Here is a 23,900-nt window from a genome sequence, read left to right as displayed (position 1 = left end):
ATTATTTTCTCTTAATGTGTATCTCCTCTTTTTTTTCTTTGCTTATTTTAATTTCTATAAATTTGTTGCTCTTGTCCTTTTTCACTGTGTATATATCCTGCTCATCTTTATTTACACTTCTCTGTGCCCTCCACTACTCTTTGGTCCTAATTTTCTCTTCCACTATTTTTTCTTCTTTCTCTCCTTTCCTTGTCTGTCTCCTGCTCTGGTGGCCGTTTCTCTCTATTCACGCATGCCTTTTCACACGATCTGCCTAGATGGGCGGGGTGCCCTGACGTCTTACGTTTCCATGACATCAACAGCCCCAGCCACATCCCCCGTTGCTTGGTTAGATGGCTGCAGCATGCATATGTGGCCGGCAATTGCTGTTTTGATTGAATCCGACATGCTGCTAAGCAACCACGGATCCCTGCACTGAAGCCGATCTGTACAACGATGTGCCTTATCAAGTCTGCTCTGACTGTCACTGGGGATGTACATTACATACAGGTTGGTAAATATATCAATGTGATATCTGCCAACCTTTATTTCCACATAAGCCTGTGACATTTACGTTAACTTACTAAGCTTTTGGCGGAACTTGTGGCATTACACGTGTCAAGGGGTGGTTGGATCTTTTTTCTCTTGCTCCTTTTTGATTGCTTGATGGTTATCTAAATACTTTACATTATTATCCCACATTTATCAAATGCCTGACAAAGGGGTCCTGCCCTCCAAAACACTGCACTGTTCTTGTGATGTGATCATACAAACAATCAGTTTGGACAATACTTCGTTGGTGTGCTGGAAAATATCTACTTTGTCATTGTACTAATGACACTGGCTGGGAAGGAGATCAAAGAGCTGTGTGCCTAGCTGGTGATTCAGTGTAGTGGGGGAGGTGCTTATACTAGTGGAAAGGATACACCTGCTTTACAGAAACACAAGATCCATACCTTCTGTACTGACAGAATGGCAATCAAATGACCATGACACTCCCACCACCATGGTTGACTGTAGGTAAAATACATTAGTCTTTGTACTCCTCACCTGGTTGCAGCCACACACGCTTGACACCATCTGAACCAAATAAGTTTATCTTGATTTCATCAGACCACAGGACGTGGTTCCAGTAATACATGCCCTTAGTCTGCTTGTCTTCAGCAAACTGCAGGCTTTTTTGTGCATCATCTTTAGCAGAGGCTTCCTTCTGGGACGACAGCCATGCAGACCATTTTGATGCAGTGTGCAGCGTATGGTCTGAACACTGACAAGCTTACCCTCCACCCTCTGTAGCAATACTGGCAGCACTCATATGTCTATTTTCCAAAGAAAACTTATGGATACGATGCTGAGCACCTGCATTCAACTTCTTTGGTCAACCATGGCAAGGCCTGTTCTGGTAAACTGCTGTATGGTCTTGGCCATGTGGTGTACCCACTTTTGTTGCCAGCCGTTTAGACATTAATGGCTTTGTGTTGAGTTATTTTGAGGGTACAGCAAATTTACACTGTTGAATGAATGAATTAAATACTTGTATAGCGCACAATGCGAACTGAATCGCCTCTAGTCGCTGTTATACAAGCTGTACACGCACTACTTTACATTGTAGCAAATTGTAATTTCTTCAGTGTTGTCACATGAAAAGATATAATAAAGTATTTACAAAATTGTGAGGGGTGTACACTTTTGTGAGATTCTGTATATAGACTATGGAGATGCGACCCCATGTCAAAGGTGCATATGAGCAATGTATGCCTGATTTTGGTAGGCTTGCTAATTGTACACCTGTGTGCTGGCTTCATAAACAACCCAGGAGTAGAGGTTCAGTGCTCAGAATTGGAGACAGCTCCACGCGGTCGACAGGAAGTCTGGCCTGGTAGGTCAGGAGGGTACCAGAAGGAGACCATTCTAGGAGAAAGAAACAGGTCTTGGAGTCTAAGGCTGCAGGTGGCAGCCTGCGTGCACGCCTGTAGCAGGCAGATGTGGCCCACGACCAAAACAGCACGAAGCTGACAGTGAGTAAGCCAGGAGGCTATAGTTTCTGTTTATACAGTGATGGTGGAACCCCCCCATGAGGGAAGTTTACTGTTTGAACTTTTTTGTTACCTTTAAATAAAAGTGGGCTGGCATGCCCTAAAAATGCAGACTGGGCTGGCACGGTTCTGGAAAACTGCATGCACCACTTGAACCTAATCTTCCCAGATCGTCACAATACACACATGTGATCCTGCGCAGCGTGGCCACCCTGTAGCATTAAAGGTGCTATGGGGTAGTCAGCAAGTGGTTAATCTGTGACCTTGAGCCTGGGTTCACACTTGTGTGTTTCGCAGCGCATTCCCTTGCACATCAAATGCAATATCCAAAATGGTGCAGGACCCTTTTTTCCCCACACTTGAATTGCATGGGTTTTCACACCCATAAGTTCAGAGTCTGGCAATCGCACTACGCTTTGCGAGTGGTTTCAGACTGTTGTTAATCGAACATTGACACCCGCAGTAGATCGCATGGATGATGTGCGATTGCAATGCGGCATGGGAAAAGCATCAGTGTGAACCAGGGCTAAACAAGCAGCCAGTAAACTCTTTAAAAAAAAAACTCCTTGTTCCAGGTCAGTGATTGGGTGTGTAGAGAAGTCAGGATAAGAGCCGGTTCACACAGGGGCGACACAACTTCAGGACGACTTTGTGAGGCAACTTGGAGACGACTTGAACACGACCTGGGGCGACTTACAACACGACTTTAAGTCACCCCAGGCCAGGCAACTTTTGCCATGGCCAATCAGAGAATGAGCTCTGAAGGGGGAACTCCACGCCAAATTTATGAAAAAAAAATTGGCGTGGGTTCCCCCTCCGAGAGCATATCAGGCCCTTAGGTCTGGATTCTAAGGGGAACCCCCTACGCTGAAAAAACGGCGTGGGGGGGTCCCCCCCAGATCCATACCAGACCCTTATCCGAGCACGCTACCCGGCTGGCCAGGAAAGGGGGTGGGGACGAGCGAGCGCCCCCCCTCCTGAGCCGTACCAGGCCGCGTGCCCTCAACATGGGGGGGTGCCTTGAAGAAGGGGGGCATGCGCCCCCCCACCCCAAAGCACCTTGTCCCCATGTTGATGAGGACAAGAGCCTCTTCCCGATAACCCTGGACGTTGGTTGTCGTGGTCTGCGGGCGGGGGGGCTCATCGGAATCCGGGAGCCCCCTTTAAAAAGGGGGCCCCCGGATACCGCCCCCCCCACCCTACGTGAATGAGTATGGGGTACATTCACCTGTGAAAAAAAAAAAACACAACACAGGGTTAAAATTATTTATTGCACAGCTCCGGGGGTCTTCCGCTATCTTCTGCTAGCTCTTTTACTAGCGGAGGAGCACGGCTTTCTTCTTCGCCGCCGCCGCCGCCACCACCACTTCTTCTTCCAGCTCTTTTACTAGCGGTGGCCCGGTCTTCTGTCTTCTTCTATGCTCTCTCCGGCCTCAATGCCAGGGACGCGGTGCGTGGCTCAGGAGGGGCGGGGGCTGCTCGCTCGTCCCCACCCCCTTTCCTGGCCTGCCGGGTACCGTGCTCGGATAAGGGTCTGGTATGGATCTGGGGGGGGGACCCCCACGCCGTTTTTTCGGCGTAGGGGGTTCCCCTTAGAATCCATACCAGACCTAAGGGCCTGGTATGCTCTCGGAGGGGGAACCCACGCCAAATTTTTTTCCTAAATTTGGCGTGGAGTTCCCCCTTCAGAGCCAATTCTGTCAGAGTCGCCTCCGTATAGATGAAGATCCGACTTGGAGGCGACCTCCATTGAAATCAATGGGTACCAGTCGCCTACAAGTCGGATTGAAGTAGTACAGGAACCTCTTCTGAAGTCGGAGCGACTTCAGTAGCGTGCATTAAGATGGCTCTCATTCACTTACATTGATTTTTAAATGTTGTCCGACCTTAGGCGACCTGAAGTCGGATCTGAGTCACCCCTGTGTGAACCGGCTCTTAGGATGGCAGCCCTAGAACCTACTCCTTTAATATAAATTTTTAGGGACAGCTTCGACAATCAACATGAACCATTTTTAATATTTACTTGGCTTAAACTTTCTTTTTACAATTCTTCAGTTTCCCGATTTCTAGGCCTAGGCAAATTATGTCAAACATCCCAGGAATCTTCAGAAGGGGAGGAAGGTGTGTGTGTGTGTGTGTGTGTGTGTGTGTGTCTCAAAGTGATTTCTCAGTAAAAAAAGCATGGAGACATGAATGGATGGGTAAGTTTACTTGGAGTATTAACTGCTTGCTGACTGCCAAACACAGATGTACGTCGGCAAAGGCAGGCAAATGGGGGGGAAACGGGACAGGTACGTCCCTTTTTAAATTCGCCGCCTTTCGCAGGAGCACGCCCATGGGTCCCGGGAACTCAATGTTCTCCAGTGGCCTGTGATTGTAAACGGGGCATTTCCCCGTTCTGCCTTGTGTCATGACAGAGATAAACTGCTCCCTGTGATCGGAAACAGTGATTGCTGTCATGTCCTAGGTAGCACCCCCCCCCCCCCCCCTTACAGTTAGAATCACACCCTAGGATACACTTAACCCCTTCATCGCCCCCTAGTGGTTAACCCCTTCCCTGCCAGTGTCATAGTAATCGGTGCATTTTTAGCACTGATCGCTGTATAAATGTCAATGGTGCCAAAAGTGTCCGCCATAATGTTGCAGTCACGATAAAAGTCGCAGATCACCACCATTACTAATAATAAAAAAATAAAATAAAAATGCCATAAAACTACCCCCTATTTTGTAGACACTATAACTTTTGCGCAAACCAATCAATATACGCTTAAACATTTTTTTTTTTATATATATAATTTTTGTGGATATTTATTATAGCAAAAAGTAAAAAAATATAGAATTTTTTCAAAATTGTCGCTATTTTTTTGTGTATAGCGCAAAAAATAAAAAAGGCAGAGGTGATACAATACCACCAAAAGAAAACTATTTGTAGGGAAAAAAAGGACATAAATTTTGTTTGGGTACAACGTTGCACCACCGCATAATTGTCAGTTAAAGCGAAGCAATGCCAAATCGCAAAAAGGCTCTGGTCAAGAAAGGGGTAATTTTTTCCGGGGCTGAAGTGGTTAAAGATGAATAGCATTTTCAGTTTGTGGTCTCAGATACAGTACATCTTTGCATCAGTTTGGCTTATTCACAGTTCAAACTGTGTTTTCAAATTCACAAATGTTTTTACAGGCAATTAGAGATCATAAATTTGAAGCAAAATCTTAATAAATCCCTGGAAATGCTTTTAAGAGAGAAGTATGAGAATCAGGGTTTTTCTCTTCTTACATCAGGGGACAAATAGCCATAGTAGTTGCTATGTGGGTTATATGGGCCACTGATAGGTGATGGGCATGCCCCTAAGGCAAGACATGTACTCCCTATATATAACCCCTCCCACTACTGGGAGTCCTCAGTTTTTGGTCACGAGTAAAGATGTGCTGTGCTGAGCTCCACTAGAAGCTTCGCGGCTGGGGCTAGCCATGCTGACTGGATCTGTTCTGATGTCCTTTCATGGGCTAAATGGATGATACCCGGGCCCCGTGTCCGAAGAAAATAGGATTTTTGTACTCACCATAAAATCCTTTTCTCTGTAGTTCATTGACTGCTCCTTTATTCTTGACCATTGGGTTGTTACGCCACCTAGGCCTAGGCAGAACATGTTAACTTTCTAGTTCTGCCCAAGTGGCCCTTCAGTGACAACCCCCCAGCCTGCTTCCTGCAGCCTCAGTACGTCAACAAGCAGTATAACATAATCAATAAGAGGGGAGGGTGCTGTCGGTGAACTACAGAGAAAAGGATTTTTTACGCCGAGTACAAAAATCCTATTTTCTCTTACGTTCACTGACTGACACAGCTCCTTTATTCTTGACCATTGGGACGTCCCCCAAGCACTATCATAACGAGGGGTGGCAAACAGCATAAAAGAGCTTCACCCACAATCAGAAGTGCTCCCTAACAGGGGAGACACCACCTTATCTAACCGCTTCAGAACTAGCAGTAACAAAGCAACAATGCATTATACTCAAAGGTAACTGTATTTTCTTTAAACAGAAAAAATAAGTGCAGAATTGCAACATTACATGGCCGCTCACAAAAACTTTGTGGCCAAAGCAGGCATCAAACAATGTGCTTACGTCCACTCTAGAATTTGGTAAAAATGTGAACGTACGACTAAATCGCTGCCTACACACCAGAGCGACTGACACTCGAGGTCGGAAGCCCAAGAGACCTCAATTGTCCAGGCGGAATGGGCCATGGCAGGAAAGGGGGCCACCTGCCCCTTGCGTAAGCCTGTACCACATCTGTCTGAATCACCTGGAAATGGTGGTCGACGAGACCGCCATACCTCTTTTTCGGACCGGCTAGCGAAACGAACAGAGACTCGAACTCCGAAAGGGGAGCCGTGGCAGACAACTACATCTTTATAGCCCTGACCACATCCAGGGAATAAAGGGTCAACTTCTGGTCTACTCCTCGCTGTGGAAATAGCAGGATCCTGGAAACTGATTAAGTGCACGGATGCCATCCTTTCTCCTCACACATAGAGATGTATGCCTTTCAGGGATAACGGTATATCTTCCAAGAAGAAGATTTCCATGCTCCCAACATAGCCGAGATCCAATAGGCCTCGGTACCTTAGTATCTGGCTCTCAACAGCCCCCCCTTCCACCCCCTTTCCTGGGACTCATGGTATATCCAAGAGGAGGCTGCATATACGCTATATTTTATATAGCGGGAAGGTAATTACCCAGTGTGCACACTTATGCGTGGAATCACTTATGTGGAGGAAGAACCTCTGAGATATTTCCCAGCACAAAATCACTTTAGATGTTTATGTGACATCATCACGGGACTGTGTTCACGTCATTAACAGCTGGATATAGTCCAATTTTTTGCACTCAGCACTTTCTGTTTATGGAGTTTTGTTCTATAGTTCGATTATTATATGTTTTTTGTTAATATTTTGTGTTACACTAAGCACTTTGTTTTAATTTTTTGCACTTTATTATTGTCACTAGTTTGCGCTTACGTAGCCAGTAACTGTTTATATTTCAGTCACTGGTTTTGCTATGATGCACTCAGCACTTTCTGTCATAGAAGTCTGATTTATAGTTAGACCACTGTATGTGGTTTTGCACTTAGCACTATTTTTATATCATAGAGATATAAGTTGCACTTGGGATTGTGACAGTTATTATTGTGTACACACTGTTGCAGGCACTATTGATAGAAGAATGTCTACATTAGGATAAGAGTTCTCCCTTACTACTTTACCATACTAGTTTGAATATATACCATCTGACATATCTCCATCTGAATAATTAGCTCTATAACATTTTCGTGTAAGGTCCCATTTATTTTTTTGGAAGCGCAGCACCACCATTTTTTCTTTTAGTCTATATACATGAGCTGGTGTCTCATGAAAGTGCTTGCGGCATCCACTAAGAGCATTCCTCACAAATCCCATTTAAGCGCAGGAGTCCATTGAATATTTAGCCATGCCGTTGAAACCAGCAATGGTAAAATAAGATGGAGAATTGGACCTTGACACAGAAGATCGTCTCACAACAGCAGTCGGCAGGGAGCCTTTGCAACCAGGCGTACTAGGTCGTCGCATCAGGGACGCTGAGGCCAATCTGGGGACCTAGTATTACTGGAACCCCCTCGGCCACCACTCTGCGAAGCAGACGTGGTAGTAGCTTTATAGGAGGAAAGTCATAGATCCGTTGGTACTGATCCCATGGAACCACCAGTGCGATTGACGCATCTGCCCAAGGATCTCTTATCCTGGGTACGAATCTCTGCCCCTTCCGATTGAGATGGGAGGCCATAAGATCCACGTCTGGTGTGCCCCACCGCATGGCACAGTAGCCTCAACATCCCTGGATGCAATGCCCATTCTCCTGGGCCCAGCATCTGGCAACTTAGATAGTCCACCTGCCGGTTTTCCACTCCCGCGATGTAAATGACCGACAAGGCTGGTACCTGTCACTCTGTCCACTGAAGGATGTGAGCGACCTCCCGTGCTGCAGCCAAGCTACTTGTTTCTTCTTGAAGGTAGACATATGCCACCGTCTTGGCATTGTCTGACCGGATTGGACGCCCTCGTAGTCTCATCGACTATGTGGAGAAGCAACAACCTGATTGCGCAAATTTCGAGCATACTGATCTGCAACTTCGGTTCCACACCTGACCAGAGACCCTAGGCTCCCAGTACTCCACCCCAGCCGGTCAGGCTGGCGTCTGTTGTGATCACAGTCCAATGCAGAGGTAGGAACAACTTCCCGGACCGAAGTGTCGGGGACCTCAGCCACCAAAGCAGGGAGTCCCTGACTGACCGGCTCACCTGAATCTGCCGATCCAGGAATAACGGAGATTTGTCCCATTTCGTCAATATCTGCTTCTGCAAGACTCTGGTGTGAAACTGGGTGTACGGTACCACCTTGGGGGAGGCCACCATGAGGCCCAAAACTCGCATGCAGAAACACAGTGATGACCACCTGCGGTGCAGCAATAGTTTTACTGCGGCTCTGAGAGTCTACAGTTTTGTCCAGCGGTAAGCCCAGGTACTCCAAACGCTGAATCGGTATGAACACCGACCATTGTAGGTTCAACGGCCACCCAAATTTTTGCAGGGTTTGCATGGTGATCGCCACATCCTCCTTTAATTCTGAGGCGGAAGCTGCTCTCAGAAGGAGATCCTCCAGATAACCTGCAATTGCGATCCCGCGTTGTCTCAACAACGCCAAAATTGAATTAAACACCGTGGTGAACACTAGGGGTGCTGAAACCAAGCCAAGAAAATGGGAGAACCACAAACTGATAGTGGACTTCCTGACTACAATTCGCAGAACCCTCTGATGCCTGAGGCATATGGGTATGTGCAGGTATGCATCCTGGAGTCCAAAGACGCCAGGCAATCTCCTTGATGGAGTGCAGCGACTACTGAGCGAACTGATTCCATTCTGAACCTCTGTACTTTAACAAAGCAATTGAGGCTATTAGGTCCAAGATTGGATGTACCCCTTCCTTTTTGGGGACTACAAACCTATTGGAGTAGAACCCCTGAAACCTTTCCGACTCCGAAGCAGGCACTACTCCCCTGCAGCTTAGCAGGTCCCATACTGCCCCCCAATAGGGCCTTCCAGCGAGCTGGGAGTAAGGGTATGCTGGAGGGGAAGAGTCTGTTTGGTGGCCAAGAGAGGAACTCTATCTTGTAGCCAGAGGAAATCAGTTTGCACACCCACTGGTCAGATAGCCGAGAGGCCCACCTGGCTGCAACTCCCGAAGGCAACCCCCCCACCTGTATGACGGGCGGGGGCAACCTTCATGCGGTAGCACTTTTGCTCACAGGCTTGCGGTTCCAGGGACGCTTTTGTCCCTCAGAGGTCGTCCTGTTGGACTGGGAGCGGAAAATGAGGGCCCTTGCTTGTGGTGTGGCTCCTTAGCCTTCCTGGCCTGTGGGAGCAAGGTACTCTTCCCACCTGTGACATTCTTAATAATGTCATCCAACGGGGCTCCAAAATCAATTGCAGGGCGTTAGGGGGAAGAAACATCAGTTTCTGAAGCCATGCTGACCTACCCAAATAAACAGTATTATGCTATGGATGTTTCTCGCTCTATGTGTTCCGACTGAGCCTGTGAGGAGGAAGTTCTCCCTATATCTCCATGCCAATCTAATGTGAGCAGGCACATACCTGTATAAGCGCTGTTTGACTATCTTTTTAAATAAAGAGGTCAAACTGATCTGGTAAACAGATTGCAAATCCATTCACTTTTAGGCGAGTTCCGTTTAAATGTATGGTGAAGGTTTAGTCAACGTATTTGGAAGAGCTTGCCACACATTGGAAGATTTGTGTTGATGGACTTCTAAACACTTTTCTTATTACGTGTCACTTGAATGGGACTCTCTTGTATATGTACACACTTGTGTATAACGAAATTTTTGTTATGAACGCACGGTCACTACAATATTTACTCTTTAGATCCACTATTATCCAATATTCCAATATTGGTGTATATTTTGCAGTGTTTCTAATTTTGATTGTTTTTTTGATGAATTTAGTATCACTTTTTATCAACACTAGCGCCTCATTGTCATTTTATTTACACTACTGAGGAGTTCTATACTCCTTTTCTAGGGGAGCAGCTTTTTATATATTTTTTTAGTTTATTAATTTTTGGCGCAGAGTTTTTTGCAGTTGATTTTCAATTGTTTTACACAGTGCCTCTTTGGCGGTGCATCATCAGGCCTCTACGGCTCAGATCTGTAAGGCCGCAACTTGGTCTTCAGTTGGTACGTTTACCAGATTTTATCAAATCGATGTTAAAGGTCATGAGGATATGGCCTTCGGGCGCAGTGTACTGCAAGCTGCAGTATGAGTCCTCTGGCCTCCTTTTTTATTGTGTCTCCCTCCCTTCAGTTGCCATTGCGATGGGACATCCTACATAGTAACTACTATAGCTGTGTGTCCCCTGATGTAAGAAATTAAAATAGGATTTTTAAAACCACTTACCTGTAAAATCCTTTTCTTTGATGTACATCAGGGGACACAGAGGTCCCTCCCTTCTTGGTGTACACTTGTATTGCTTGGCTACAAAACTGACTATATAGGGAGTACATGTCTTGCCTTAGGGTGTGCCAGTGTCCATCACCTATCGGTGGCCCATATAACCAACATAGTAACTACTACTATGACTCCGTGTCCCCTGATGTACATCAAAGATAAGGATTTTACAGGTAAGCTGTTTTAATCCTTTAAATCCTGTTTTTTCAGTCATGCTTACCTAGCTGGATGCAACATCTGTCCCCCGATGGCTCGAACACTGAAAACCAAACGATCAAATACTACCGGTCGCTCAGTTCACAGGGCTCCCTGAGCAGAGAGCTGGTGACTGTCAGGAAGGAAGCAGCCGTCTCATGCTCTCAGCGGCTCACTAAGAGGCTGAGCCAGGTGTCTGTCCAGGCATGTTGGCAGATCCTGACCACATAGTCGCAATCTTTTCCAAGCTTGGACTGGCTCTGTGACATCAGCCCTGTCTGCTGAAAACAGGTCACAGGGGTGCAGAACAAACTACACTGCTGTGATCCACAGGAGAAATACAGCCAAATAAGCTCTCCCCTGAAATATAGTCACAACACTATGTCTTATATTTAACAAACTTTACTTTTTTTACTTAGAATCTTATCTATAAATGTGTGACCACAGAATTGCTGTATATAAACACTTTAGGTTTCATGTTACGTACTCATCATCTGGTGTAAGTTGCACTGGCTCACTGGTAAACTGTGTGTCAAAGTTGTCCAAACCGTAATCATCTGTGATCTGTGGCTTGAAGGGTGGAACCACCTGCTTCTTCTCCAGCTAGAAAAAAAGAGAAAAAATGTCATTTATGCAACAGCCATTTTAATTTCTAAAGTATGTCATGTTATTTTGCAACAAGTCACCACCCTATCAACACATGTTACAGAAGAGGAGATCATACAGATTGACCTACCAATGCAGAAGTGCTAAACCTTATTTGTCTCAGGATCACAAAAAAACTAAATTAAAGCACAAAATGCTTGTTACACACTTCCTAAACACACAATGGTTACATGCAGAAAGGCATCAACATGAACATACATACAGAAAATTAAACAAATACTGTATAGTCAGACCACAGGAACATAAATATATACACCACACCAGGGCTCGATCATGGGCAGGTGACGGGTAGAACGTGATCCTTCCTCACCGACCACCCTAACCTGGATAGGAAGGGCAGCATTTGCTGGAACCAATCTGTATTTTCCTCCTGCAGCAGCTGAAAGTCCGTTTCTCCTTCCCCCTTCTATCGGCATTCAGCTGCCAAAGGAGGAAAATTACAAGGGATCGTTACAAGTAAATGCTGCCCCACCACCCCTCCTTTCATCTTTTTTCTGCCGCCCCGGTCCCCTCATCCCACTGTGGGTGATCTTTTAAGGATGGAAAACGGGGGAAGGGACCCCTTCCTTTTCTGAATTAACACCGTAAGTGATCGGTGTGGATTTTAAGAATTGACATGTTGGGTATCTATTTACTCTGTGCAATTTCATCTTTTATATTTCACCAAATATTAGGCAATATATTTCAAGAATGTGCCCTAAAATTTAATTCAGTGCAATTTTTTTTTTTTTACAGAACTATGATGTAACAAAAAATTGGAACAACCACTATTTTATTCCCTAGTGTCTGCTTTCAGATCTAAAAACAAACAATGGCTCTGGCAAGGAAAGGCTTAAATTACAACATGGCTTTTGTATCAGTTGCATACTCTATAGTTTTTCCCATGAAAGTGGAGTTGCCCTTTAAAGAGGAAGTAAACCCTTCCAAACAACTTGGACCTATAGGTAAGCCTAGATTAAGGCTTACCTGTAGGTCCAAGCAATATCTCCTAAACCTATATGGTTTAGGAGATATTTGCCCGAAAATGGGCACCGCTGTCTGCGGCGCGCAGGCGCACTAAATGCGGCAAATCCAAGAATGGATTTGCCAAATTTGTCGACTCCCGTGCGCATGCGCGGGAGTAACGTCATCGCGGCTTCGCCGTATGGCAGCGGCGGAGCTGCGAGACGCGACTCCCGTGCGCATGCGCGGGAGTGACGTCATCGCGGTTGCGCCGCTGTGATTCGTCGGAGCTGCGAGACGCCACAAGCAACATGGATGCGGCGGACTACAGGGGACAGCGGCGACTTCGCTGGCTCCTGTGTCAGGTAAGTGACACATAATGAGCTACTATGCGATGCATAGTAGTCCATTATGCTTTACCTTTGCAGGGAAAAAAAGAGGAAGTAAACCCATCAGGGTTTACTTCCTCTTTAAGCTCTGTATATTATATTAGCTGACTTCATCTCAGAATCTACTGGTTGTTCTAATATATCATATATTCATCTTCTGGTCACTTTGAGCTGTCTAGGTACCTGTCTGGTTTACTTTGCTTCTTTATGAACTCAGCGTATTTTCCTCATTGTATTCTGGCCTAGTTGGACAAATCACGCAGGGGAGCAGTACATGACTGCACAACAGACTTGACAGAGTCCATGTGTCCCTAAGCCCTTTGTTTTGTAGAAGACTCTATAGAGAGTTTTCTGACAAGTACTTAACAAGCCATGTATTAACAAGTGCAGTTAATGAGAAGGTAAATAGGCTGATGTGCACAGAGAATTTGAGTTGCAAGCCCAGAGGAAAGGAATCCAGGAACAAACGTGTATGTGTGTATATAGATATACAGATATATAGATAGATATAGAAGATGCTCAGCTCTAGACCAATGTTTCTCAACCTTTTTCCAATTAGTGCACCCTTGAAAAGTATTTTCAGTTTTGAGGTACCCCAGTTTAGGCCTTGATTCACAGTACTGACTTACATGTAAACATGCTGCTCCTTAGCAGAAACACAGGGGTGTCATTAATTCCTAACCCCACACATTGGCAAAAGGCAGTGTGTTTTTGGTTAAGTGCAAATAACAAAAGTCCAATGTAATGAATGGACTGCCCTACACACCGCAGCACCGATGTGAACATCCACTTTGGGGGTGCTCATCTCCACAGCCCAAACCCCTCTCTTCTCTCCTCTGTACTTTAACACCCCCCCCCCCCCCCCTGCTCACCTTTGTGGCTGCTGGGTGTAGGTCTATATCAAGAGAAGGTTTACAAGTGCAAAAATAGGATTTTTGTACTCACTGTAAAATCCTTTTCTCTGAAGTTCATTGACGGACACAGCTCCCCAAGCAGTGTTATAACGAGGGGTGGGAACAGCAACATAACTTCACCCACAACCAGCAGTGCTCCCTAACAGGGAAGTCACCATCTGAACTAACTGCATTAGAACTTGCGGTCAACAAATGCAGCAAGGTACATTCATATTCAAAAGGTAACTTTTTCTTAACAGAAGAAAGAGTGTAAAATTGCAACATTACATGGCCGCTTGCAAAACTTTGCGGCCAGAGCAGGCATCAGACGATGCGTTTACATCCACTTTGTAGAACTTTGTAAAGGTGTGAACGGACGACCAAGTCACCACCTTACACACTTGAGCAACTGACGCTTGATGTTGGAAAGCCCAAGAGGTCCCAATTGCCCTGGTGGAATAGGCCTGGACCACAATCCGTCTGATCCACCTGGAAATGGTGGCCGACGAGACCACCATCCCTTTTTTCGGACCAGCTACCGAAACGAACAGAGTCTGACTTCCGGAAGGGAGCCATGGCAGATATACCTTTTAGAGGCCGGACCATGTCCAGGGAATAGAGGGCCACCTCCTTAGGATGTGTCGGTTTACGACACAGAGATGGTAACACAATGTCTTCATTGATGTGAAAAGCCAAAACCGCCTTAGGTAGAAAAGAAGGTTGCGGACGCAACACCACCTTATCCTTGTGGATAACAAGATAGGGTGACCTGCAAGACAAGGCCGCCAGTTCCAAAACCCTCCTGGCCAATGTAATGGCACAAAGAAGACCAGAAAGAAGAAAGAGTCAACAAGGGAATGTCCCTGATGTTCTCAAACTGCAGTTTCTGAAGCGCCGATAACACCAGGTTCAGATCCCACAGGGGCAAGGGTGGACACACCGGAGGGACTACATGCTGGACCCCTTGTACAAAGGTGCTCACTAGAGAGTTAGACACCAGGGATCATGGGAAAAATACAGCCAAGGCTGATATCTGTCCCTTAATGGTGCTTAAAGCCAGCTTCTAGTCTACGCCTTGCTGTAGGAACAGCAGGATCCTGGAAATGGAATAGGTGCGCGGACGCCACCCCATCTCCTCACACATGTAGATATAGTCCTTCCATGTACGATGGTATATCTTCAGAGAAGAAGATTTCCGTGCCCTCAACATAGTTGAAATCACTGAGTCAGACAGGCCTCGGTTCCTTAGCACCTGGCTCTCAACAGTGATTGTAAAGCAGGATGGAGAATCGGACCTTGAGACAGGTGGTCGTCTTGCATCGGTAGCCGCCAGGGAGCGTCCACAACCAGGCGTACTAATTTGGCGTACCAGGGACGCTGAGGTCAATCTGAGGCAATCAGTATCACTGGAATCCCTTCGGCCTCCACTCTGTGGAGCAGATGTGGTAAAAGTTTTAGCGGAGGAAAGGCGTAGATCAATTGGTACTGAGTCCATGGAGCCACCAATGCATCTGGCGCGTCTGCCGAAAGATCACTTGCCCTGGATACAAACCTATGCTCCTTCTGATTGAGCCAGGAGATCCACGTATGGTGTGCCCCACCGCAGGCACAGAAGCCTGAACACCTCCGGATGCAATGACCATTCTCCTGGGTCCAGCATCTGGCGACTTAGTCCACTTGTCAGTTTTCTACTCCCGGGGTGTAAATGACCGACAGGGCCGGTACATGTCACTCTGCCAACCGAAGGATGTGAGTGACCTCCCCTGCTGCAGCCGAGCTTCTTGTTCCTCCTTGATGGTTGACATATGCCACCGCCGTGGCGTTGTCTGACTGGATCCCGATAGAACGCCCTCTTAGTCTCATCAACCATGTGGAGAGGCATAGCCTGATCGCTCGGAGCTCAAGCACATTGATCAGCAACTTGGATTCCTCCCCCGACCAGAGGCCCTGGGTCGACTGTACTCCCAGTACTCCACTCCAGCTGGTCAGGCTGGCGTCCGTTGTGATCACTGTCCAATGCAGTAGTAGGAAAAACTTCCTGGACCGAAGTGCCGGGGATCTCAGCCACCAGAGCAGGGAGTCCCTGACTGACTGGTTCACCTGAATCTGCTGATCCAGGGATAACGGAGATTTGTCCCATTTTGTCAATATCTCCTTCTGCAATACTCTGGTGTGAAACTGGGTGTATGGTACCACCTCAAAGGAGGCCACTATGAGGCCCAGCCCACGACCACCTGCGGTTCAGCAACAGCTTCACTGTGGCTCAGAGTCTGCAGTTTGAAGGGAGAAACACTCACTTCCACGGAGTCCAGCAGTAAGCCTAGGTACTCCAGGTACTGAGTCGGCACAAGCACAGACTTCTTTAGGTTCAACAGCCACCCAAATTCCTGCAGGGTTTGCATTGTGATCGCCACATCCTTCTTTAATCCTGAGGCGGAAGCTGCTCTCAGGAGGAGATTGTCTAGGTAACCCACAATTGCAATCCCGTGTTGTCGCAACAAAGCCAAAATTGGAGCCAATACCTTGGTAAAGACTCAGGGTGCTGAAGCCAAGCCAAAGGGGAGAGCCACAAACTGGTAATAGGCTTCCCTTACTGCAAATCGCAGAAACCTCTGATGCCTGAGGCATATGCGTATGTGCAGGTACGCATCCTGGATGCCCAAGGACACCAGGGAGTCCCCCTGATGGAGTGCAGCGACAACTGAGCGAACTGATTCCATTCTGAACCTCTACTTTTACAAAGCAATTGAGGTGCAAGACTGGACGTACCCCTTCCTTTTTGGGGACTACAGATTGGAGTAGAACCTCTGAAACCTTTCCGTTAAGGCACTATCACCCCAAGGCTTAGCATGTCCCTTACTGCCCCCAATAGGGCCTCCCAGCGAGCCGAGAGTAAGGGTATGCTGGAGGGGAAGAATCTGTTTGGTGGTCAAGAGAGGAACTTAAAGCCCGATGAAATCAGTTTGCAGACCCATTGGTCGGAAATCCGAGAGCTGCAATCTCCTGAAGGCGACCCCCCCACCCAAGTAACAGGCGAGGGCAAACCTTCATGCAGAAGCATTTTTCCTTCGCTGGCTTGTTAGGCTTGCGAGTCCAAGGCCGCTTCTGTCCCTCAGTAGTAGCCCTGTCGGACTGGGAGCATTTAGCCAAAGTCCCGGGCGGACGAAAAAGTCTGTTGGAAAATGAGAGCCCTTGCCTGGGGCGTGGCTCTTCCCTCCTGTGACATTCTTAATAATGTTATCCAACGAGGCTCCAAATAGCTAAACACCAAGAAGAAGATCAGTCAAGGCTTTTTTTTAGATGCCTGGTCCGCAGACCAGTATTTTAGCCAAATCAGGCGCCGCAGCACCATTGCTGGCACTGAAGCCCTGGAGAGCAAAGGAAGCGTATCCAGGGCCGTGTCACAAACGTACTTAAGGCCGTGCACTAAGTGGTCTGCTAATTGCATGCAGACAGAGGTAGCCTGCTGCCTCTCCAATTCACAGTGCAAAAGTTTTGCCCATTCGGTAAGTGTCCTCGACACTAGTGCTGTGGCCAGTACTGGTCGTATTGCTGACCCCACAACCGTAAACAAGCAACGGGCCACTGCCTCGGCCTTCCTGTCAGTAGGGTCCTTAACCACCTCAATACAGTGCAGTTACACCCCCTTCCTGACCAGAACAATTTTCAGCTTTCAGCGCTCTCACAGTTTGGATGAAAATTACTCAGTCATCCAACACTGTACCCATATGAAACTTGTGTCCTTTTTTCCACACAAATAGAGCTTTCTTTTAGTGGTATTTAATCACTAGGGTTTTTATTTTATTTTTTGTGCTAGAAATAAAATAAAACATAAATTTTGTGAAAAAAAAAATGCCTTTTTCTTTGTTTCTGTCATACATTTTTGCTAATTAGTAATTTTTCTTCATAAAGTTTGACCAAAATTTATACTGATACCTATCTTTGCTAAAAATAACCCACATTAGTATATATTTTTTGGTCTTTGTGAAAGTTATAGAGTCTACAAACTATGGTGCCAATCGCTGAAAATTTATCACATCTGATCAGGCCTTCAGTACATCTGGTGTATCTCATTTCTTGAGACACTAACAAGTCAGGAAAGTACAAATACCCCCCAAATGACCCCTTTTTAGAAAGTAGACATTCCAAGGTATTAAGTAAGTAGCATGGTGAGTTTTTTTAAGTTGTCATTTTTTCCCCACAATTCTTTGCAAAATGAAGATTTTTTTTATTATTTTTTTTTTTTTTTTACAAAATTGTCATATTATCAGGTTATTTCTCTCACACAGCATATGCATACAACAAATTACACCCCAAAATACATTCTGCTACTCTTCCCGAGTACGGCGATACCACATGTGTGAGACTTTTACACAGCCTGGCCACATACACAGCACCAACATTGATGTAGTACCTTCAGACGTTCTACGAGCAAAAATGACGCATCTAATTTCTCAACCACCTATTACACTTTTGAAAGCCCTGGAGTACCAGGACAATGGAATTTCCCATAAAATGACCCCATTTTGGAAAGCAAACACCCCAACGTATAATCTGTGAGGCATAATGAGTCTTTTGGTTAATTTTTTTCCCAGAAGTTTTTGGAATATGTGGAAAAAATTAAAACGCATTTTTTTTTTTACACAAAATTGTCAATTTATAAGATATTTCTAACACATAGCATGTATATAGCAAACATTACACCCCAAAATACATTCTGCTACTCTTCCAGAGTATGGCGATACCACATGTGTAGGACTTTTACACAGCGTGGTCACATAGAGAGGCCGAACATTGAAGTAGTACGTTCAGGCTTGGTGACAGGTACTCGGGTACTCTGATGGCCTGGTGACAGGTACTCATATGGACCGTGACAGGTACTCAGGTACTCAGATGGACTGTGACAGGTACTCGGGTACTCAGATGAACTGTGACAGGTACTCGGGTACTCAGATGAACTGTGACAGGTACTCGGGTACTCAGATGAACTGACAGGTACTCGGGTACTCAGATGGACTGGCACAGGTACTCGGGTACTCAGATGGACTGGCACAGGTACTCGGGTACTCAGATGGACTGTGACAGGTACTCGGGTACTCAGATGGACTGGCACAGGTACTCGGGTACGCAGATGGACTGGCACAGGTACTCGGATGAACCGTGACAGGTACTCGGGTACATTGATGGACTGTGACAGGTACTCGGGTACTCAGATGGACTGGCACAGGTACTCGGGTACGCAGATGGACTGGCACAGGTACTCGGATGAACCGTGACAGGTACTCGGGTACATTGATGGGCTGTGACAGGTACTCGGGTACTTTGATGGGCTGTGAAAGGTACTTTGATGGGCTGTGACAGGTACTCGGGTACCCTGATGGACCGTGACAGGTACTCGGGTACTCTGATGGGCCGGGAGAGGTACTCGGGTACTCTGATGGGCCGGGACAGGTACTCGGGTACTCTGAAGGGCCGGGACAGGTACTCGGGTACTCTGATGGACCGGGACAGGTACTCGGGTACTCTGATGGACCGGGACAGGTACTCGGGTACTCTGATGGACTGTGATTGACAGGTACTATGAGGGGTGGTGACAGGTCCTCTTTATTTGGGGGGGGGGGGCACAATCAGTGTGCTTGATGTGTACTGTAGGCGGTAACGAGATGTTACCGCAATCTCCTCCTCACACAAGATCGGCGTATGAGGAGGAGAACCCGGTAACATCTCGTTACCGCGGTTTGTTAACATTTTAGTGATCAGCTGTGAAAGCATCACAGCCGATCACGTGGGTAAACAGCCGGCCAATGGCTGTTTACCAGCGTCGGTGACGAGCAGTGTTCCCGGGGAACACGCCGCCACTGACGTGCACACGCAGCATGCTCATGATCGCGCCGTGCACAGTCGGGGTGTGACCATCAGTGATCGGCCGTGACTTCATCACGGCCGATCACGTGGTAAACCGCCATAACCAATGGCTGTTCACCCCCATAACCAATGGCTGTTCACCCCCATAACCAATGGCTGTTCACCCCCTGTTTAAACGGGAGGCCATCCCGCCACAATAGGTGCGCCGCCTGGCCGCCATTGAACGGCCGGCGGTCAGCAAATAGTTAAATGCAGGAGTCCCCTCTACTGGGATCGTGGTTACTTTATTTAACCTGGATACTGGGGGGTCCATGACCAGAGGAGCCGACCATAAAGGGGTATCGCACCACCATTCTTTTGGGGACCGAGAAGGTCCGCTGCAGGCTTCCCCATTCCTTGTATATGAACTTGTATAAATAAGTCAGACACGTGTATGGGCTGGCTTACGGGACCCAAAAGGGACTGCTACTTCAGCAGAGGATCCTGCTCTATCCTGAATTTTAAGGGTATCACGCACAGCTGTGATAAGTGCTCCAACTAGCTTTGTCTTGCGCAGAGTCGGACGGGGAATCATCCTCACTGTCCGATCGGTCCTGGTCAGTGTCATCTGACACATCAGAGCAGGGGCTCGAGTCTGAGTCAGAGCCCTCACCGGAGGGGGGGGTTGTCAGGGGGCGCTTTTTTTTTAAATCAAAAAGGTGTTTATTAAAGTTACAGGTATACAGCAATTTCCAGCGCACATATACATCCATTTGACACATAGTTGTTAAAATACATACAGGCAATACAGCAGTCCATGATCTCCTCCCTCCACCCCACAATTGCATAAAGATCCCCAGTAGGTATAACATTTTCAAGCTAGGGCTCACATACCTGCCTTGCATCACACATCCTACAGTAATCTGGACAATATTAGTTCGGTTGGACTTAGCCCAGGGGTGTCCAGCCAGCATGACCACAGGCGCTCAAACCTTCCCGGGCATCCCCTATGCTGGTAAATGTATTTCTCCATAATAAGGGTCCTGCCCATATGAGTTATCCAGGTCGCTGCCACAGGGGGTTCTACGGATTTCCAACCTAGCAAAATAAGCTTCCTAGCCTGGATCAGCGCCCTGGAGACTGCCACCTTGATGGGCTCCAACGACACCACCCCCTCCAGTATCCCCAGAACGCAACACACTGGGTCCCTGGGTATCTGCGTGTGAAACACCGCATTAACAGTGTCCACTACCTCCTTCCAGTATCTGTGGAGTTTCGGGCAACGCCATAGGAGATGAATAAGGTCCCCCTCGTGTTGCCCGCACCTACCACACAGGGGGTCAGCCAGTCCACCCATCCTACTCAATCTCACCGGTGTATAGTGCGCTCTCAGTATGATATAGAGTTGGGAGACCCTTTGCGCCACATTCAGTGAACAGTAGGTGATAGCCTGCAGGGCCTCCTCCCACTGCTCACCCGTAAGGGTGCCAACATCTCGTTCCCAAAGCGACAGTGCTTTGCAAGGATGGCCACGCAGGTGCTGCGCTAGCAGCATCTGATAACATTGCGAGATTATACCCTTCGTGCCATCCGCAGAGTGCAACGCGTGAAACAACGGGGTGGGCGACAACACCCAGTCCAGGGGGCGCTTTTTACCACCGTTGCGCCTGCACACTGCCTCCACCCTGGCAACAAACGTTTCAAGGACCGCCAGCAAAGCGTCTAAAGGCACTGTTTGCAGATGAGCCGGTTGCAGGGAGTTCTGGGGAAGAAACACCAGTTTCTGAAGCCATGCTGACCCACCCTGTCTGCCACCCTTGGGGACTTAGGACAGGTGCACAATTCCTCCCTCCTAGCTGCTGCAGACAGAGGGGCCCCCACCGTAGGACTCGCCAACCCGACGGAGTGCTGCACGGTCCTGTTACAGGTGCCTGTGTTCTGAGCAACAGGGACCAGCACTGAGGATAAAAACTGATCTGAGCTACAACAAAATGGCCGCTGGCCACCCTGTATAAGGGACAGTCACAGGGTAAATGGCCATCGAACTTCGGGAAAATGACCATGCTTTCCTCTGAGGCACACAGAAAATGGTCGACAAGCAACTGTACACTGTGAATAAACAGAGATAATGGCAGCAGAACAGCGCTATGGCGACAGCACATGCAGAGCCTTCAGACACCCAGCGGAGAGACCACAGACACCCAGCGCAGCCCCCAATCCAAAGTCACAGCCCCCTGGAGGACCCCTGGCTCAGGTACACACACCACTCAGCGGGGGGGGGATAGGGAGAGAAGAGAGGGACCCCCTAATCGACCTCCCAGGGAATGCCCAGCTGCTCAATCCCCCCGAGGCAGGAAGAGCTATACTTACCATCCGGACAAGCTGGGGACATCTCATTACAGACCCACTCCTGGGCAGTATGGGGTGGCTGCTGGCCACGGCACACTGTGACAAAGACATCGGAAGTCCAGTCATGTGCGTGCCCCGGAGCGTTGCGCTCACCGGCTGCCCCTGGAGCCTGAGCGGCATGTCGTGGCTGACCCAGCGCGTAGCTAGGGTCTGCACACGCTCGATGGCTAGGCTGGGGAGACTACAAGGATCTAGATTATCCAGCTTGTCACCCAGCCGGCTGTTGATTGCAGATAACAGGATCTTAAAATCTTGCACAAAAGGCAAAATTCCAGAAAATTCCAAGGACCGATGGTCCCGCACGGAGCCTGGGTCCTTCTTCACTAGGCAGAAAAAAATTGAGCTGCAGGAAGCAAGGCTGAGGGGTTATTACCAGAGGGACCGCCTCCTGGGTGTAACTGTAAAGTTCTGTTTTTCACATGTATTACATGTTCTGCTTAGTCCTCTCCTGAAGGTGGCGTAATAAACTTACGGTCAAGATTACTGGAGCTGTGTCCGTCAATGAATGAAAGAGAAATAATGACACCAATGCTGATAACACATAAATGTGTTATCAGCATTGGTGTCATTTTGCACTTATCACGTTGGACCAGTTTTGCTATCTGGACTCCAATATATAATTATGTATTCTTATTTCATATGTTTATGATGCTCTGCACTTTTATTTAGCATATTTACACTGAAGCACTGATATACTTCTTTCAAGTGCTAACAGCCGGGGGGGGGTCGATATTTATTCCATAAAGGGATGATCGGGGGATTAAGGTAACTTTGGCCCTAACATGCAACAGGACCGCTTTCTTAGAAGTACCCTGGATAAACTTTTGGAATTAATGGAAAGACAATTGATCATGGGAGGGGATCTTAATGTCCCATTGATACCTAAAGAAGATACCTCAACAGGCTTATCTGTTTTACCTGGTATACGGAAGAACTCCCAATCAATTCATTGAGCAAGATTAGTGGATATGTGGTGTCTTTTCACTCATGGGAAAGAGATATTTTATTTTTATTTTTTTTGGTACCACATAAGGTATGCTCTCGTATCGATCTCTTTTTTTATTCCCCATAGTCAAGTACAGGCGGTTGTTGCAGCTACTATTGCGTTGATCACTTGGTCGAACCATGCGCCAACCTTTCTGAAATATAAAAATGTCAGATATCCGACGCGTGGGTCCTACAATGTGGAAACTCAATGATATCCCGGATGCCCGGATACTGTGCCTGTCCATCAACCATGTGAGTTGCTAAATGTTGTAACTTCATTAAATGTAACCATATTGCTAAACTTAGAGGCGTCTATCTTCTTTTATACTCGGTTGAGACATGACACTACTCATATCAAGACATTGCTTGTATATCAAGTCAAAATTTTTTTTTAAAGTTTTGCTCGTCTTCCAAAACGTTCTCAAACCAAGGTTTTACTGTATTTACACTTTACCAACCGCACAAGTTTAAGGTAAATGTAGCTCTATCTTTCCCCTTTAAGGTCACCAATGGGACCAGGCAGGGATCCCCATTGTCTCCTCTCCTATTTGCTCTTTCTCTTGAACCTCTCTTGTGTAAAGTTTGGTTAAATCCTAACATCCAGGGATTGCTGGTGTAAGGAACTCAGCATAAGGTGTCGGCCTAATCAGACTATATCTCTTCCAAATCTTATAAGTGAAATGGAGTCCGAGGCTATGGGAGTAGGGGCCCCCAACATCTTGCTAAAGTCACTGAAACTAAATTATAAATTTAAATGGACGGATCAAGCCTTGAAGTATCTAGACACTTTTATTCCAGTGGATCTCCCACGTACATGAGTTAAATTTTCCACCACTTTTACATAACGAGCTAACAGTTTTGGCGGGATGGCATAAGGCACAGGTGTCAAACTGGTGGCCCTCCAGCTGTTGTGGAATTCCCCTGAGACATTTCAAGGCTGGCAGTTACAAGCATGACTGACAGGCAGAGGCATAATGGGACTTTTAGTTCTGCAACAGCTGGAGG

The 23,900-nt window shown here is 47.1% G+C and overlaps 1 protein-coding gene across 4 annotated transcripts in view; it reads right to left on the bottom strand.

Moving 5' to 3' along the window:
• PRKCZ (protein kinase C zeta) overlaps positions 1-23,900 on the bottom strand; it is a 614,201-nt gene that overhangs the window by 13,261 nt on the left and 577,040 nt on the right. For all 4 annotated transcript variants that reach the window (XM_077457658.1, XM_077457659.1, XM_077457662.1 and 1 more), the window contains one exon: positions 11,253-11,368. In XM_077457658.1, the coding sequence (XP_077313784.1) occupies positions 11,253-11,368 (116 nt within the window). The remainder of the gene's footprint in view (positions 1-11,252; positions 11,369-23,900) is intronic.

The sequence above is a fragment of the Lithobates pipiens genome, unplaced genomic scaffold, assembly GCF_037356315.1.
Source record: "Lithobates pipiens isolate NorthernLeopardFrog02 unplaced genomic scaffold, aLitPip1_a1.2 Scaffold_27, whole genome shotgun sequence".
NCBI lineage: Eukaryota > Metazoa > Chordata > Amphibia > Anura > Ranidae > Lithobates > Lithobates pipiens.
This window is presented reverse-complemented; position numbering and strand designations above follow the sequence as displayed.